Source organism: Alligator mississippiensis, chromosome 1, assembly GCF_030867095.1.
Source record: "Alligator mississippiensis isolate rAllMis1 chromosome 1, rAllMis1, whole genome shotgun sequence".
Lineage (NCBI taxonomy): Eukaryota > Metazoa > Chordata > Crocodylia > Alligatoridae > Alligator > Alligator mississippiensis.
The window spans coordinates 438,914,965-438,931,989 of NC_081824.1; the positions used below are offsets into that span (position 1 = coordinate 438,914,965).

The window sequence follows — 17,025 nt, forward strand, 5'->3', positions numbered from 1 at the left end:
TCTCTGGATGTTGTGGGATGGAGTTGAAAATACTCTTGTCAGAAACAAAGTCTCAATTGAGAAGGTCTTTAAAATGCTCCTAACAGGCATTTATGGCTCCTCTTTCCTTGATCAGGTCTCCTCCATCCTTAGGTTACAAAGGTGTTGGGTCTTTGAGTGCTCATACCAGAGATGGCTTTGGCGGCACTGAAGAAACTGTGGGTGTCAGCAAGATGTTGAATCTCCTTATCCTTGTCTTTTCATAATTTTTTCTTCATATTGTGGATCCTCATTTGGACCTCTGTCTTGGCTTGTTGGAGATTCAATTTCTTTTCCTTAGAGTTGGTATTGTTTTGCAAGGCACAAAAGGCTTTGGGCTTGCAATCAATCAACTATTGGATCCCCTGGTTGTTCTCATCAAACCCGTCTTGATGTTTTCTCACAGGGAATCCAAGTGTCTCTTTACAGGTGCTGCTGGCAGTAGCCTTGAGGGTACCCCATGTGCTGCTGATACTCTCCCTCAGCATAATTACAAATAAGAATGCTCATAAATAGATTAAAGTGTCACTTGTAAATATTATATCTTGAGAAAGAAAGAAAAAAAGGTGGATTTTTCTTGGAACCCATGGTGTTGAGATTGTTGTCAAGATTCAAGCTTCACATGCTTGCTATTCACATTCAATAGCTCTATCCATTAATAATATGGATGCCTCTAGTCAAACCTAGTGAATGAACAACTCCTAAAACATGGCAGCTGAACCTAACATTGAGTTATTTAGAAGCACCTATGAGCAATCTCCTCTTCAGTGTGGAAGGAGAAAACTCTTTTTAATGAAGGTAGAAGTTGGTCATACTCTTGATCCAGCTCTCATTTGAAGCAGTAAAAATTTAAACTGAAGCAGAACTATATTTTTGGGCTTGATTCTGAAAGATATTATGTACTCCTTAGAAGCACAGAACAGTCTAAGGCACCATTCACATTAATTACACAAGCATATGTTTCACCTTAAGTCAATGAGACCTGCATACATGCCTAAGGGCACGTTTACACATGTGCTTTGATGTGTAGTGGGGTTACTATTTTACTGCACATTAAAGTGTTGTGTTAAAAACCATGCTATTATGCTAATGTACAATAAAATAGGGGACTGCACATTAAGCATCACTTCAAAAGTATGCGCTTGCATTACTGTGCATTAGGGCAGCCTAATGCACATTTATTTAGTACTTCACATTGGATGTACTAAATGTAATGTGCATTAGGAAAGCTCATTAATGCACATATAGATAAGCCCTAAATATTTTTCTGAATAGAGCACTGCTGAAGCAAGTCCTCAAGTCCCACTGACCTCATTGGGAACTAAGAACACTAAACCACCTTGCACCTTGTTCTATGGTAGGCAGAATAGGTAGAATTTAATAGAATTCACAGGAAAATCTACAATTAGAGCTGTGAGGATTTACTTAAATTAAATTGGTTTAAAAAGTTTGGTGCTGAATTTCTGTAGAAAACAAAGCAAAACAAAAACCTCCCTAAAGCCCTTATCTGTACTAATTACTGGATGGCTGTTGTGGTAATTAGAAATTAACTTGGACACCAACAAGATACAAGCTGCATAGGAAACATGTAAACATCCCCAGTGTTAGAATATTTGTCAAGATTTGCTAACGAGGAGAATTTAGCCACCATTGTCTATTGGAGATATCATGTGAATCTCTTTGCTGTTTTCACTTTGTACCTATGAATCTTTTTACCCTTCATGGGAAAAAAAATACTGAGAAGTAAGCAAATCAAATGATCACAATTACCTATAGAGCTAGTCACATTGACAGAATGAGGTCCTGTTCTTTTAACCCTGATTTCAATTGCACTACCATATGGTATGGTAAGTATGGGGTTACTTTATATCTATACCATCATTACTGGAAGTAGAATCTGTTTCTGATTCACTAGTCTATTTTTCCAATTTTACACTGGTGTAATGCTACCAATTTCAGGTATACCAGCTTAAAATCAAAGAATAGCAGTGGTTAATCAGACATCACCTCAAGAATGCTGAAATTGTCCCACCTACTTCCACTTCCGATCATTTGTGAAGTTTTAACAACCATACTGTAGCTTCTTCATAAAGCAAAAAATAAAATAAAGGTTTGTCTGCTTAAAAACTAAAACATGCAATAAACAATGAAAACATATTATTTTGTCACAGGAAATCAGAATCCAACTGATTAGAAAGGGTAACTATTTTTTTAAAATCATGCTTTAGATTCTTTTTCTAGAAGGCAGAAGACAGGGAACAGATAAATGAAAGAAGTCACACTCTACACAAGAGTACTGTCTCTAAAAGAACACCAACCCCTTAATTCTCAGCTCATTAATTTTTAGTGTTACCATTCAATATGTAAATACCAAACTAGAAGGAAAACCAAACAGAAAATCAATACATTTTCCATACTAAAGTATGATCAAAACAGAAGTGATTCAAAATTATCATACTTAATAGGACAGTCTGTGTTGCTTTTAATATAGGTCCTATCTCTTCAAGAATAACTGGAATTTGGCTTTCTGTCTTTGAAGCACGTTGCTCTGAAAATGGGGCTTAACAGCATCCAAAGGAGCTTTAAATTTTACTTTAAAAATATGTGTTTTTTTTTCTTTTGTTGTTCAAACAGCAGTAAGGCATCCTGCAAACCCAGTTAGAGTTTCTGACATATAGATCATAAGTCACTGTCCTTTTTTAGTGAGATGCCAATCATTACTAAACTGTTACCAATAGCAATAAGTCCCAAAGTGGTACGAAATGTTCTTTTTTTTTTCTCACTCTTTATAATACAGAACTGACCTGAACAATTGGCATGGTCCTTTAGCATTTATGAAGGCTGGAACTAAATGGCTGGAGATAAATTTCTGCGTTGTTATGCAACTGATACGAAAATGCTTCCATGGTGCTGGAAATGTGCTATTATTTTCCTTATACTTCCTGCTAAGAATTTTTAGAAATAAATGCTATATCATTAACAATTATGGTACAGTTCCATAGATCAGAACTCTTTTGAAGATAAGTCATTGAATACAGTTTAAAACAGAGAGATCCAATTAGCTTAGGCTTGTTAAAGCCTTGCAATTAGATGTGCAATCAAATTTCATTTTCTGTGGTTAGTTTTAATTTGTTTGCTTTTCTGTTCTAAAATACAGGGAAATTGTGGAGACACAGTTGATTTCCTGTTTTTCTTTTAACTGTAGATTAAAATGAAAGCATGATGGCCACCAGAGAGGGACTCAGAAATACATTTCCTTTTAAGAATGGATCCTGTCATTTACACAAAATACAGACCTCACACAAAATACACTAGTCATCTTTGTAGCCTGATCAGAAGAAAAGACAGAAGTGCTGTGCCTGAGACTGGTTGCTTGTTTTTATATCAAAGGAGCTGTCCTTATTACTTCTAAATATGAGTTTGTTGAAGTGTTATGGAAGCCTGAGAAAAGCAGCCTCTTTTTTATTTTCAAATCCATCCTGAAGTTTTGTTCACAAGAACAGATTAAATATTGGACATACAAAGGAATGCAAACTGTTCAGATATGTAGTTAATTAATTAAAATGTATGTAAATCTGTTCTATCCTCCGTTACTTATGTTTTTAACTATTTTCACTCTGTTAGCTCAGTTAATCAAACTACTCATTTATATATGTGTGTGTGTGTGTGTGTGTGTGTGTGTGTGTGTGTAGGCCGAAAAGGTGATAACCAATGGACTGAACCAGAAATCTCCAGAATTAAAAGTATGTCTCCCCATAAAATGAGTTTAAGGGACAGAGTTTACAGACCAAGCACATACTACATAGTGCCCATTAGCTTACATCCTTAGCAAAAGCAAATGAAACTAATTCTCACTGTGCAGGTCCTCAGCACTTCAAATCCAAGATGACCGCAGAGGTGTAACAGGGCAGCGCTGTACCATGGGCAGTGGTGCTGCATGGGTTGGGTGGTGGCGTGGTTGGCTGCCAGTTGCAGTAGCTGTTATTTTTGTGTTCCCTTCTTACCCAAATCTGCCCTTGGGGCTACTGTCTTGGTTGTACCCCACATAGCTATGCTATTGTAAGACCATATATATCTGATAACCCACACCCTGGCCCACATCAGAGACAGAAAGAGACCTCCAGGTTTTGAAACAAGAGTTTCTATTATTTGAGCTAAAAAGTGAGGCTGTGGGTAAAATGACAGTGACCAAACCAAAAACTAACAATAATAAAACATCTGTATAAACTGTTCTAAAATATGTTGATATATTTTTTCTGTAAAAAAGTCTAACTACCATATAAGAATATTAGGGCTGATCAGTAGTTATTTTTTCATATTCCTGGAATGATCCTCTCAAGGGTTTAAGAAACACATCTATGATTTGTTCAACATGCTGACCTAATTGATAAATTTCCATTTGGAATCAGTGGTCAGGGCTTTTGGGGAATAACTTGTCATCTGATAGCACCCTCTCAATTAGATTTATTGAACAGAAATGAATGTTCCAGTTTCTTATTTCTACTGGAACCATCTTTTCCTGATCTACTAAGACCTTGCAATTAGATAACAATCCTGAATTATTTTATCTCAAAAGAAAATAACCAGCAAACAACCTCTAAGTAAAGACTACATGAAAATAGTGAAGTCATGTTCAGATGTCATGTTTTACTGGGAGAATCACTGCTCTCCTGCTAGAAACTAGGGGTGAAGACAGAAGAGCAGCTCCCCGACGCAACTCACAGTACTTTTCAGAAAGCACTGTGAGTTGCAATGATCCCTTGGACTCAACATAAATTCACTGTTGGGTCCAGGAGTTTGGATTCCTGCTGCTTGCTGGGAGCCTGCAGCTTGGTCTCCAAAAGCAATGCCACTCTCCCCTTCATACCTAGGTGCTGTTTTCAGAATGGGAAGTCATTCTTGGGGTCCCCCAATCAGTGCTGGAGGGTGGGGTGGGTGGATTGGAGCCCCTCCACCTCAGGGAGGGGGGTCTGCAAACCACCTGCCCCACCCACCAGCATCTGCTGAAAAAAAACCCAGACCAAACTCCCTCCACTCCCTTTCCCCGCTCCCATTCTAAAAACAGTCACAGGCTGGGAGGTCCACAGACACAAGTTACAGAATGCATCCTGTTTTGGAGTGTGTTCATCTGAATCCTCATGCAATGAGGGTTCAGATTTTCGCAAAATTGGGCCCGTATAAAGCAGCCTTCAGCTGTGCACTTTTGTTTGGTCATGGCTGTACAAAGCCTCTACAACCTGGTAGAGGCTCTGATCAAAGCCTCTACAACTTGGCTTGTTGGGACCAGATCAGGTGAAAATTGTCACTTCTGTCTGTGCCCTATGAGCATACAAGCACTCAGTCAGCTTCTCCCAGGGGGAAACATGCCACCTCCTGGAGAAAGATTGTGTTTTCTTGAAGAAAGTTGGCACCTGGAAGATTTCCCTTGCAAGAGAAAATGTTTGGAATGGAAGAATGCATACACCCTTCCCAGCGTACTCCATGAGCGGAATGTAGCAGCAGAGCAAAGCCTCCTAATACTGCCCAGACTAGGGTCCATGCTCAGAGATGGCAGCAGAACATAGCAGACTGTTCCCTACCCTATTACACAGGCTGGGATGATCCCAGTGAGGGTGAGGTATGGGGAGTCTTTCCCTGTCAATCAACTCCTCCTAGTTCACAGAAGAGGGACTGTGAGTATTGAAGTAGCCACTGAAAGACTATACATGAACACATGTACACTCCACCTATTGAAAAGATTTCTATGGGTGGAAATTTCTGAGAATTATGCACCAGGAGAAATAAATACCTGTTCATGGCCTGAGACACACCAGTTCAGCCAGCTGGATTTCAATTGTCTTCTAGTACAGATTTAAAAAACAAACAACCCCCAAAGCATTAAGGATGAATAGTGTCCATAAGGGATGTTGTTTATTAGAAATCATTTCCTTCACATAACCTACTCCAAAAGAGATCAACTCAGGAAGGAAATCACCACATGCTACAACAACTTAACAGAGATAAATCCAGATATCTCCTCAAACATTATACAACATGTACAAAAAGACTACCAAATATTTTTTACAACATCCATCCAACATAATGTCTGGAAAAATACTTTAATAAGCAGGGATCCTGGTTTTCTCTGACAAAAAACAAGTCCCCAAATTTTGGATTAAAAAAGTAACCGCAAATGAAACATCAATATATATAAACATTTTAATCACAGAAAAATTTAATTTAAAAAGTAACTCAAAATTCATATTTTTTCCTGATTCAAATGAAACACCACTAATATATAGTTATATAGATGTCTATATATTAGTATAGATATCTATATATTAGTGGCGTTTCATTTTAATCAGGGAAAAATATGGATTTTGGGTTACTTTTTTTATCCAAAAATTGGGGATTTCTTTTTATCAGAGAAAACCAGGATCCCTGGTAATAAAATACTACAATACAGAGAAGTAGAAGAATTTTTCCAAAGCCTCTGTCTCAAGTAATATTTCCACAATGAAAACAAATCCACTTTCAACAACACTTCATCCTGTGACAACATTAAGGAAAAGATTAACCCCCAAAAATGAAATTCAAACCTTGACTGCTATATATTGACTGTTTCAGGGAAAGAATGAACAATTAAACAATCAACATCCCCACAATAACCTCTCCTGCTCAGACCACAGCATCTCTAACATTCAACCACCATATAATAATAACACCAGAGGATAACAAAGGAGCTATAGTTATTCTTAACCATGAAGGCTACATAAAAGAAGCCAACAGACAACTTTCTGACACCATCTACAATGAAAAACTAAAGGAAGATCCAACTCCTCTCTTCACCTAAAACTGAAAAGCACCATCACATCATATCCATCTGAACTACAAGAAAAACTACAAAACTTGATTCCCCCACTAACCAACCCAGGGGCTTTTTACATGCTCCCTAAAATCTACAAACAAGGAAACTCAGGCAGACCTATAATATCCAACCATGGAACCCTAACTGAGGAAATATCAGGTTTCATTGAATCCATCCTAAAACTTCTTGTCACCCAAAGACCGAGTTTTGTTTGAGACACAACAGACTTTCTATGAAAACTTAACAACACAGACCACCTTCCCAGCAATACCCTCCTAGCCACCATGGATGTTATCAGCTTATATACCAACATCCCACACCAAGATGGCTTTCAAGCCTGCCTTACCTATCTGCAAGAGCAAGATTACAACTCAGAGTACAGACATAAAGATATTACTAAACTTATACATTTCATCCTCACACACAACAACTTCACTTTCAGTAACCAACATTTCCTCCAGACCTCATAGATGGGCACAGCTATGGGCACAAAAGTGGCCCAACAATATGCCAACCTTTTTATGATCCACCTGGAAGAAGAATTCCTCCAGAACAGCACCATCAAACTGATTCTATACCTAAGATATATAGATGACATCTTTGTCATTTGGACTGAAAATCTGCAATCTCTGATTGATTTCCGTCACAAATTCAATAATCATCACCCCTCCATCAGACTCTCTTGAATACTCCATTTCCTTTTTAGACTCTATGATCAATATCCAGAATGGTAAAATGCAAACCATCATGTACGAGAAACCCACAGACCAACATACATATCTGCACAGAACCAGCAATCACCCTAAACACACCAAGAAATCTCTAATATACAACTGAGCCCTCCAATACTACTGTTTTTGCACCGAGGAGAATACTCACAACTCTCACCTTGCTAATCTTAAAAGGGCTTTCACCCAACAAGGACAGAGAGATAGATCACACTGTTGAAAGAACCACCTGGATACTGCATAAAGAACTTCTGCAGTACAAAAAGAAAATCCCCATGAATTGCACCCCATTAGTTATGACATACCATCCTTCCTTGGAACCTATACAGAACATCCTCAAACAATTGCAACCCACACTAGAAGAAGACCCAATTCTTAAAGAGATCTTCCCAGAACCACCCATCCTAACCTTTAAACAAGCACCAAACCTCGCCAACTTCATCACCAGAAACAAACTTCCTATGGTCCAAAGCACACTGAATCAATCCAGACCATGCCGGGACAAAAAATGTAAAACCTGCCAACACATTTCCACCATTCCCACAATAACTATACCCCATAAGAGAACCATCACCATTCTTGGATCTTACACCTGCACCTCCAGAAATGTAATACATCTTATCTAGTGCACTAAATGTCCTGATGGAAAATGTGCAGGAGAAACCAAACAACAAACTGCATACCGGAAGGAACACACACCAAAAATCTATCAGGCAAAAATATCCAATTACTTGTGGGTGCACACTTCTCGCAAGAAAACCACTCTATCTGCAATCTCTGAGTTTTAATCCTCAAAGGGAATGTGCAAAACACCTTTCGTAGATGAGTCTACAAACTGCACATTATAAATCTACTGAATATAAAAAATCATGGACTAAATATAGATGTTGGATTTATGGCACATTACAACCTGCCTGACATCTGATAACCCCAGGTAACCTGTCTGCATTTTACCAGCTACATTCTTCTATCACCAGTTCAATATTCCCTCTCCTCCCCTCAACCTGTTTTACACCTTCTGTCTTCTACCCCTCTGATTCTCACTGCCATGTATTTGCATTTTCACAGACCTGCACTTTGCATTTTGGCTTTTATTCTACCCAGGAGAGCATGCAATTCACCAGCAGACTCTCCCTATGCCTGAAAAAGGTGTTTGTACTTGAAAGCTTGCAAAGAACAATTTTTCTATTTAGTTGGTCTAATAAAAGATATCACATCAAAGAACCTTGTCTGCCTAGTGTCCTTAAGAGCATTTTGCACGTTATAGAACACAGAGCAAGGTGATGAAAACTCCCAAGTCCTACTGACATCAGTAAACCTTAGTCTTCATCAGCACTCCCTATTCAGAAAAGCATTTGCGCATGTATGTAAGTCTCATTGACTTAAGGTTAAGCATATATTTAAGTGCTTTGCAGAATGTGTTTGGGACTGTAGAACACCTTTTGGTGATGTCCCTGCTTTCTGTCTTCAGGCTGCTGGGGGAACAGAACTATATGTTCCTACCAAACTAATACTGGAAAGCAAATAAAAATGAATTAATCAGTTGAGACAGAACAGAAAAGATTCTGGGGAACCCCTCAGGAAAATGTGGCCCTGTGTGCTAAATTGGGTGCACAGGGTGGCACGGGACCTGAAGGCCAGGCCAAGGTGACACAGGACCTGACTGAGGCGCACAGAGCCAGGTGAGGGTGACATGGACCCAATCTGGGCATGCAGGGCTGGGTGGGGGCAGCACGGAGCCAGATCCAGGCAACCAGAGTCAGCCGAGGCCATGTTGGGACAAATCCAGAAATGTGAAGCATGATGCAGGGACTGGCAGAAGTAGTATGGGGTATTATCCTGGTACACAGGGCCTAATCCCAGCACATGGGGCCTGATCCAGCCTGCAGATTGGCACTGCACCACTCAGTCAGCCCATTGGGTCAAAAGATTAAGCACCACTGTACTATACATTTGTAAATCAGCAGCTTTAAAAATTATATCCCATATCCCCCAAGCAAAACTGGCCACAGTAAAATGCACAGATAGGAACAAAATTGGAAGACATCATCATAGATCTTTTAGTGTTGAATATTGTTTCAGCACTGTAGGTGAAATGAATCAATAGTACAATATTGCTTTAATTATCTGATTCCACTATTCCTCTGGGCAGTTCCCAGGCCTGTTGTGTCAGGATCAATACACTTTCCACAAATTAAAATGACTGCAAATTTCAAAAAGTGGACCTAGAGGTAAAAATGGTAACTTTGATATTGCAAAGAGCTCCAAAGTATAATAGAATTGTTTGTAAAGTAACATCACGTCAGCATTCTGAGCATTGTCGTGAAACAGCAGAGTTCCCTATACGGACAATGGTCCGAATACTCATGCCAACTTACTCTGAAGAATTCTTTTGTTGACCCTGAGTCCAGTGTTCCATATGCAATTTCAGTTTGTTTGGCAAGGTCTTCGGCGCTTTCTATGGGTGAGACCATTCGCTCAACAGTCAAGAAAGCAGCGAGGTTAGCAGTATAAGATGAGATAATGATGAGTGTGAAGAACCACCAAACACCTCCAACAATGCGACCTGAGAGGGATCTAAACATGAATAAGATAATGCACATTTGCCTATCTCTTATGTGAAGCAAAGAGAAAGAGAGAATGAAAGCTAGCATTATTATTTAATAAGTAATAGCTGGTGGGAGTGAGACTTTGTACATTTAACACAGGGCTGTCCAACTTGTAAGCAGTTGGGGGCCACAAACTGCATGCCCTGCTGTGCTGCGACAAGCAATGTAAAAACACTCCTCGTGCCCTGTGCTGCACCAGGCTTTACTATGTGTGCATCTCAACCTGCTGTGCACCAAACCATGCTATGCTCCTGGGCCCCTGCTTCCCTGTCTAGCCCTGCACTGCCCTTGCACTGGGGCCTTGAACTGGAGGGGGGGGGGAAACCTGGAGCCCACAGCTGCTGATGCAGCCAGAGCAATGGGGGTGCTGCATCCAGCAGGAGCCTGGAGGCCCCAGATTAACCTCCCATGAGTTGGACAGATCTGGTTTAACATATTAGTGTATATTTCATTATTTTTACACAGACACGTGCACAAACACATGCACAAATTATACTATATTCTAAATGATGAAGCCAACAATTGCACATATCCTATGTATTCATAGCATTATGGATATGCTGTAGTGATAATTATAACTACTTCTTAAACACAGGAAATGCTTGATAGATTACACTGCCCATGAATTATAATAGAAATGTGGTATATTTTTTGTAAATCAAAAATGAAGCACCCTGAGCTTTAAGAAGCACTTCACAATATCTGTTTTTTCATACTTCATGAGACCAGGAGTACTGGCAATAACTAATAAATTATACTTTCCATTTGGATGCTACATTTTATATGAGAAAAATCCTTTACAAAATAACTTCAAGAAGAGCTGAGTTAGAGAAGAGCTGAACATCATTTAAAATTTAACTCATTTTAAACATCTGAGTTTGAAATATTTGCCTGTATTTAGTCAGTTAATCAGTGGCAATTGGCTCATAATAAGGCTCGAGCAACCCTGTAAATTTTGGAAAGCTTGGCTTGGGTCAAGCTCTGGAAGATAAGTTAGAAACAGCATAGATTTTATCAGACCAATGCTAAAACATTTCTTCCCTCACATACATAGATATTCTGAAAACAGTGACTGTACAATTTAATACAGGACAAAAATGAGACATCAAATGTGAGCCAAATAATGAGCATAACTGCATGTATTTTACTACTGTAACACAATAGGCTACATTTACCACTAATATAGTTCCACTGAAGTCAATGCAATATAGGTAATCCATTTTATTGAGCAAATATGGAATTGCTCTTGCTTTATTTACATTGTTATAAGGAAATACCAACAAAAATAAAAATATTTATAGCTTTGGTACTTCTCTTGCCATAGCTTTAAATGGAAAAACTGAAAAGTTCTATAAATAATGAACTTCTAAAACCACAAGTAAAAGAGGAGAAGGAGGATGTTGCGCTCTTTGCCTTCAGTTTTAAAGATAAAGTACAGAAGTTAAAAGATTTGACACAAACCTTGGAGAAATATCACACCCTTGCTGCATAAAGGCACCCAGGGAAAACCAAAGGCTGTTGAATATGCCAAACTCATTGGGAGGCTGATCACTGGGTCCTTCTTTCCCATCCTCTGGTTCTTCTGTGTGCCATTCATAGGGGCTAAACCTGCTAACTAGGAACAGGACCACACTGACACCAATGTAGGCAAAGACTATGCACATCCAGATCTCATAGGCCAAAGGATCCAAGAAGGAAAACACTCCTGGTTTAGATTTCTGGGGCTTTTTGATCATAATGGATATTCCCAAACTCATAAAAGGCTTGGAAAAATCAATGACCTCTTCTCGTACCAAAGTGATGGTCAGAGGTGCAACAGCAATCTCTGCTTTCTATAAGGAAAAACAAAACACACATAGATGCATAGATTAATTGAATTTGGTTTATAAACATATGTGAATAGTTAATTATGAAATTATATATTTAAAATGAACAAGCAAGATGTTTAGATGTTTTCAGATGCTGTTTATATCACATTACAGGATCTCTACATTACATGACACCCTTGATACATTAATTCAACCATTTTTTAAACAAAAAAACATGGTTCTGTTTTTTATTTTTAAATATATATTGTGTTGATGACCAGCCATGTAAAATCCTAAAAGAGGGTATTTTAGGTATTGTATTCCTAAAGGAAGATAAAAGAAAGGTAGTGAGCACATACGGCAATTTTAAGAGTTGTATAATACGGTTTTAGCAGAAAACTGCACTACAATCATAGGCCTATCAGCACTGGATGTGGTGTACTAAATAATCTATCTCAGAAACAGCTGTAATCATATTTTCCCTGGGTTATGAGTCCGCTTTTAGCAAAGGAGTAAACATGTCATTAAATCACCACAGTGACCATTCCACACATTGTGAAAAATTTAGAAAGAAAGAAAGAAACAAATTAACACCTCTATCCTGCAGAAATAAAGGCCACACTTAGCATGATACATTGTGAGTAGTTCTATAGAAATCACTGAGATTGCTCACAGTATGTAAAGGTAAATATGTGGTTATGTCTTTGTAGAACTGGAGTTAAATATATTCATTTTTGGTATTATTTTGGATCATATTAAATCTAGCTTTTGAGGGACAGAAATGGAAAGGTATGGTGAACCCACCACAATTTCACTATAAAAGAAAACCTAAATTGAAACCAACTGTATGACTTTACCTTCATGCAGGCAATGCCTACCCTAAACAGGGCTTCTACCTTCAACAACAATAAGAATTCATTCGGGAGATATACAGTTTGTACCGGTGGGTCACTATTATGACTTAGGGCCCATTCCTTTGATACTGGACTTAAGTTCTCTCTTTTCTTTTCCCTTAGTAAGTCCAATCATGCCAGAGCTATCAAGGAACCACAAGAAACTCTGTAGGGAAAAATTCCAGACCCCTATACAAAGACTGAATAAAGACTTCTTTATGTAGAAGATTTTTATAAGCTCCAGGACAATACATCCTCAGTTCCAGGGGTTGAAGCACCAAAATGGCTTTTCAAATAGAGTTAGTACACAGAATCAGACTTGTAGCTCTCCCCCACCCCCTGTAAGGTTTTGACTGGTGAATCTACACCCTTCATACGATCATGGCTCCAACAAATGAAAATGAAGTATAGATTTTGCTGCCTACCATCCCATAAGCTGTGCACATGTATGCAATAGTTTCCCTGTGGTCCCTCTTCTCATTGTCAAGCAATCCACACATGAACAGCCAAGAATTACTATTAAGTCTATACCAGTATTTTAAATTTCTTTTAAGAGTACTAAAAGGGTCAAAATTCACATAATGGAATAATGTCCTTAGTAATAAATATTTCATTAGTTACATTTCAGCAAAGCATTTAAACACATGCTTAACTTCAAGCATGTACTTAAGAACATCCTCATTCAGCAAAGGACTTAAGCACGTGCTTCCATATACTGACTTCAAGGGGCCCAACACTCCTGCTGAAAATCAAGCATCCAAAACATTATTTTGCTTAACCAGAACCGTTGTCCAATCTGCTTGTATGATAACGAACAAAGGAAAAAGCGAAATGCTTAGCTTTTTGTAGTCCTGTACAATTTGAAATAGCTAAACACTTACAAAATCTAACAACATGAACAATCAGGGGTAGAGGCTTATTTCAAATCATGGGCAGATTTTGTGACTGGGTAATTGGGATAGTAGTAAGGGAAATTCCCACATGTGCTCAAACTATATCTGCATTAGGAAGGCTCACTGTAATCCTGCAATATTTGCGATATAAACACCTACCCTAACTAGCTCATTATCAAGGTATCTTGATCTAAAACTAAAAACTTTTTGGGGTAACGTCATGAGTTTCATTGGAAGTTAAACCAGGAATAGATCCTACCATGTTTTATCTACCTACTTTTATGCTCTTATAATAAATGAAAAGTCTATATTTTAGTCCTATGGTATTCTTATCATGACGTGATGAAAGAATAGCATCCTATGTCAGAATATTTAATTGTGATTCACTGCTAGTACAACAGGAAGCACCTCTTGTGGATGGATTCATTACCAGATGGTTCTTCTGAGAATAAGCAAGTTACCAAGGCTGGTAGAATATTGCTGAGACTATTATGCTCATCTAAATATAACTGGAAAACTGACTGCAATTTCCAGATAGCTTTTCTGGAGTATTTGACAGTAATCAAACAACCCTTCTCCTCACCCCCTCTGCACAGAAAATTAAACTAAACACATTCAAAAAGCACATTTGCAAAGTAATTTACAACATCCCTCAGGAAAGGATGAGGGAGAGAACTAAGCAGTCATAAAGTATATTAATTAAGTTGTTTAATGCACTATTATGAGGGCCACATACGGACCTATATAGAAGGGAATATGTGTCATTTCTTTAATATTGTTGGACATACTAGTGCTAAATAAAATATTTAAGCCACAAAACCTGACCCTTTCCATCTGTTTGTAGAGGGCCCTGCTTGAAGCAGTCACTCCGGTTCCTCTATACAGAAGATATATATCCAGTTCTGCATGGACAACCTGGCTGATTCTACTTCTTAGCTCTTTGTACGTAAGACAGGCCACCAGACCTGCCACTATGTATTATCTGGTCAATAATCAGGGAAGCAGTTGGAGGTGAAGGATCTCTCCTCACCACCACCTGTGGAAAATTGTAAGCAGTCAGCTTGCTTAACTGGGCTGAGCAATGGGACCAAGAACTAGCCCCTATTGGAGCCTTTTCTTGTCGCACGTTATGCAACTGAAATGCAGCCTGTTCGGCAAATATGAAATAGCAAAGTTAAACCAAGTCTAGAGATACCAAGTACAGAATAAAATTGATTTTAGTAGAACTGACTGGAATGTTTTAGGATGTACTTGGTTACACTTTTAGAATCAGAGTCTCCTTTCCACCTAAATTATAAAATGGAAACTGCTTAAGAGTTTTGAAGCTTAACTGCCAAGGATCACAAGAAAGTTCACTTCATTCTCTTCCCTTACAGAAAAATACATTTTGATCTCATATATTGGGAAGTCTTGTTCACACAATTCATTTCCAAAACTGGATACAGTATGCAAGTTTCATTCTTTTGATTTCTATTACAATGAATAGATCACATTCCAGGTGGCACTCACTGCTGTATGAATTTGTTAAATATACTTTTTATATCCAGTCCAGCGCTGGAGCTGGATGCCTTTCAAGAGAAAGATTATTTAAACAAAATAATAAAAAAGGCTTAAAACTATAGTGACAAGTTCTCTCAATGACAAGTTAGCTCATACTATACTACATGGCAGGCCATCACACCTCTCTTCATTCAGCTAAAGTGAATCGATTTAACGTGTCTGCTGGTTTGATGGTTATATGCATATGTAGTGAAGTCTTACTGTGCAAACTGTTCAGAGCTTTCAAATAGCTTGTACTAGATTATGCACTGGTGTAAATCAGTGCATATCCATGGAAATTCAATAGAACAATGAGGATTAAAACCAACTAAGCGTTTGGCTACTCAATCACAACCATTATGAGAAAGGTGTTCTGGTAAATCCTCATGTTTTACCCTCCCAATAAAAGGTTGCAGCTGAGCTGTGTTCACAACACTATGGAAAGTTCTGTACTTTATGTGGTATTCAAGCAGCCTTTCCATGCCCAAAGTAATGAGTGACTGTTTCCTCAGAGCCTGCAAATGTAGTGTCTTCTCCACATACATGATTTCCCCATTCCCATGAGGAAGGAAAAATCAAAAGCCTTTTGTTCTCTCTGTTCTCACTGTCCTGGAACATATGGACAATACCAGGCCCATACATAGTAGGGTTGTGCAAAATGGGCCATATTTGATTCAGATTCAGCCCGAATCGGGGACAGTGACTAGATTCGTTGATTCAGATCACTGTCTCTGGTTCAATTTGGCTGAATTTGAAGATTTGATGCTGATTTGGAGAATCAGCAATTTGGCCACAGACATAGCTTTAAATATTTTTCTACATACCTCGAGGGACTCATGAGTGAGTGCATCCAGTGCTGGGATGCTGGGGTGGATGGAGCACCCCATGGGGGTGGGGGGCACGTGTGCTCGGCAGCGGACCCAGAAGTGGACCGGAAGTACTTCCAGTCCACTTCCAGGTCCGCCAGGGAGTGCACTGGGGGACCTCTCCCCCACCTCCCTGGCTCAAAGATCAGGTGCCGGGGGACCCTGGGTGCCCCCTCAGGCCCAGGAAGCACCAGTTACTGAGGTGGGGAGGCCTGGGGGGCCCCCTAGCGCTCTCTCTGGTGGACCCGGAAGTGGACCAGAAGTGCTTCTGTTCCACTTCCTGGTCTGCTGCCAAGCATGCTGGGAAGCCCCCCACACTCCATCCATCTCAGGATCTCAGCATTCACGAGCCCCCTGGTACCTTCGGGTATGTAGAAAAAACATTTAAAGCTGTGTCTATATCCAAATCACTGAATCTTTCTGAATCTGTCCAAATCAATTTGGAGGGTTCCTATTTGATTCAGAGAGATTAAAGGGTCTCCTGATTCAATTTGGATTCAGAGATTTGGCCACTGAATTAGGCTGAATCTCTGCCAAATTGAATCAGACACTGAAGCTTCACACAGCCCTAATACATAGGAGTTCCCATGTTTGAGGGAGAGACTTTGGCAGAATTGATCCTTGTGTAGCCCTAACCCCAATTGGAATTATATCTTAGCTTGAGTAAATAGTGGCATGTATCTCTAAATCCTGATATATCTCCCAAACTCTGATATTTTTTGTAGACCACTACAGGCAAGTTTCACTTCAGTGCAAACTAGTGAAAACCTTCTTGCCTTAATAGTTCCAGGATTGCTTTATTTTTCCACTGAGTAGTGATATTT

At 39.1% G+C, this 17,025-nt stretch overlaps 1 protein-coding gene across 2 annotated transcripts in view; it reads right to left on the reverse strand.

The window, feature by feature from the left end:
• The window catches only part of GRIA4 (glutamate ionotropic receptor AMPA type subunit 4), a 381,681-nt gene that overhangs the window by 66,582 nt on the left and 298,074 nt on the right, over window positions 1-17,025 (reverse strand). For both annotated transcript variants that reach the window (XM_006262481.4, XM_006262480.4), the window contains exons 11-12: window positions 11,664-12,034; window positions 9,972-10,170 (exon numbers count right to left, since the gene is read on the reverse strand). In XM_006262481.4, the coding sequence (XP_006262543.1) occupies window positions 9,972-10,170; window positions 11,664-12,034 (570 nt within the window). The remainder of the gene's footprint in view (window positions 1-9,971; window positions 10,171-11,663; window positions 12,035-17,025) is intronic.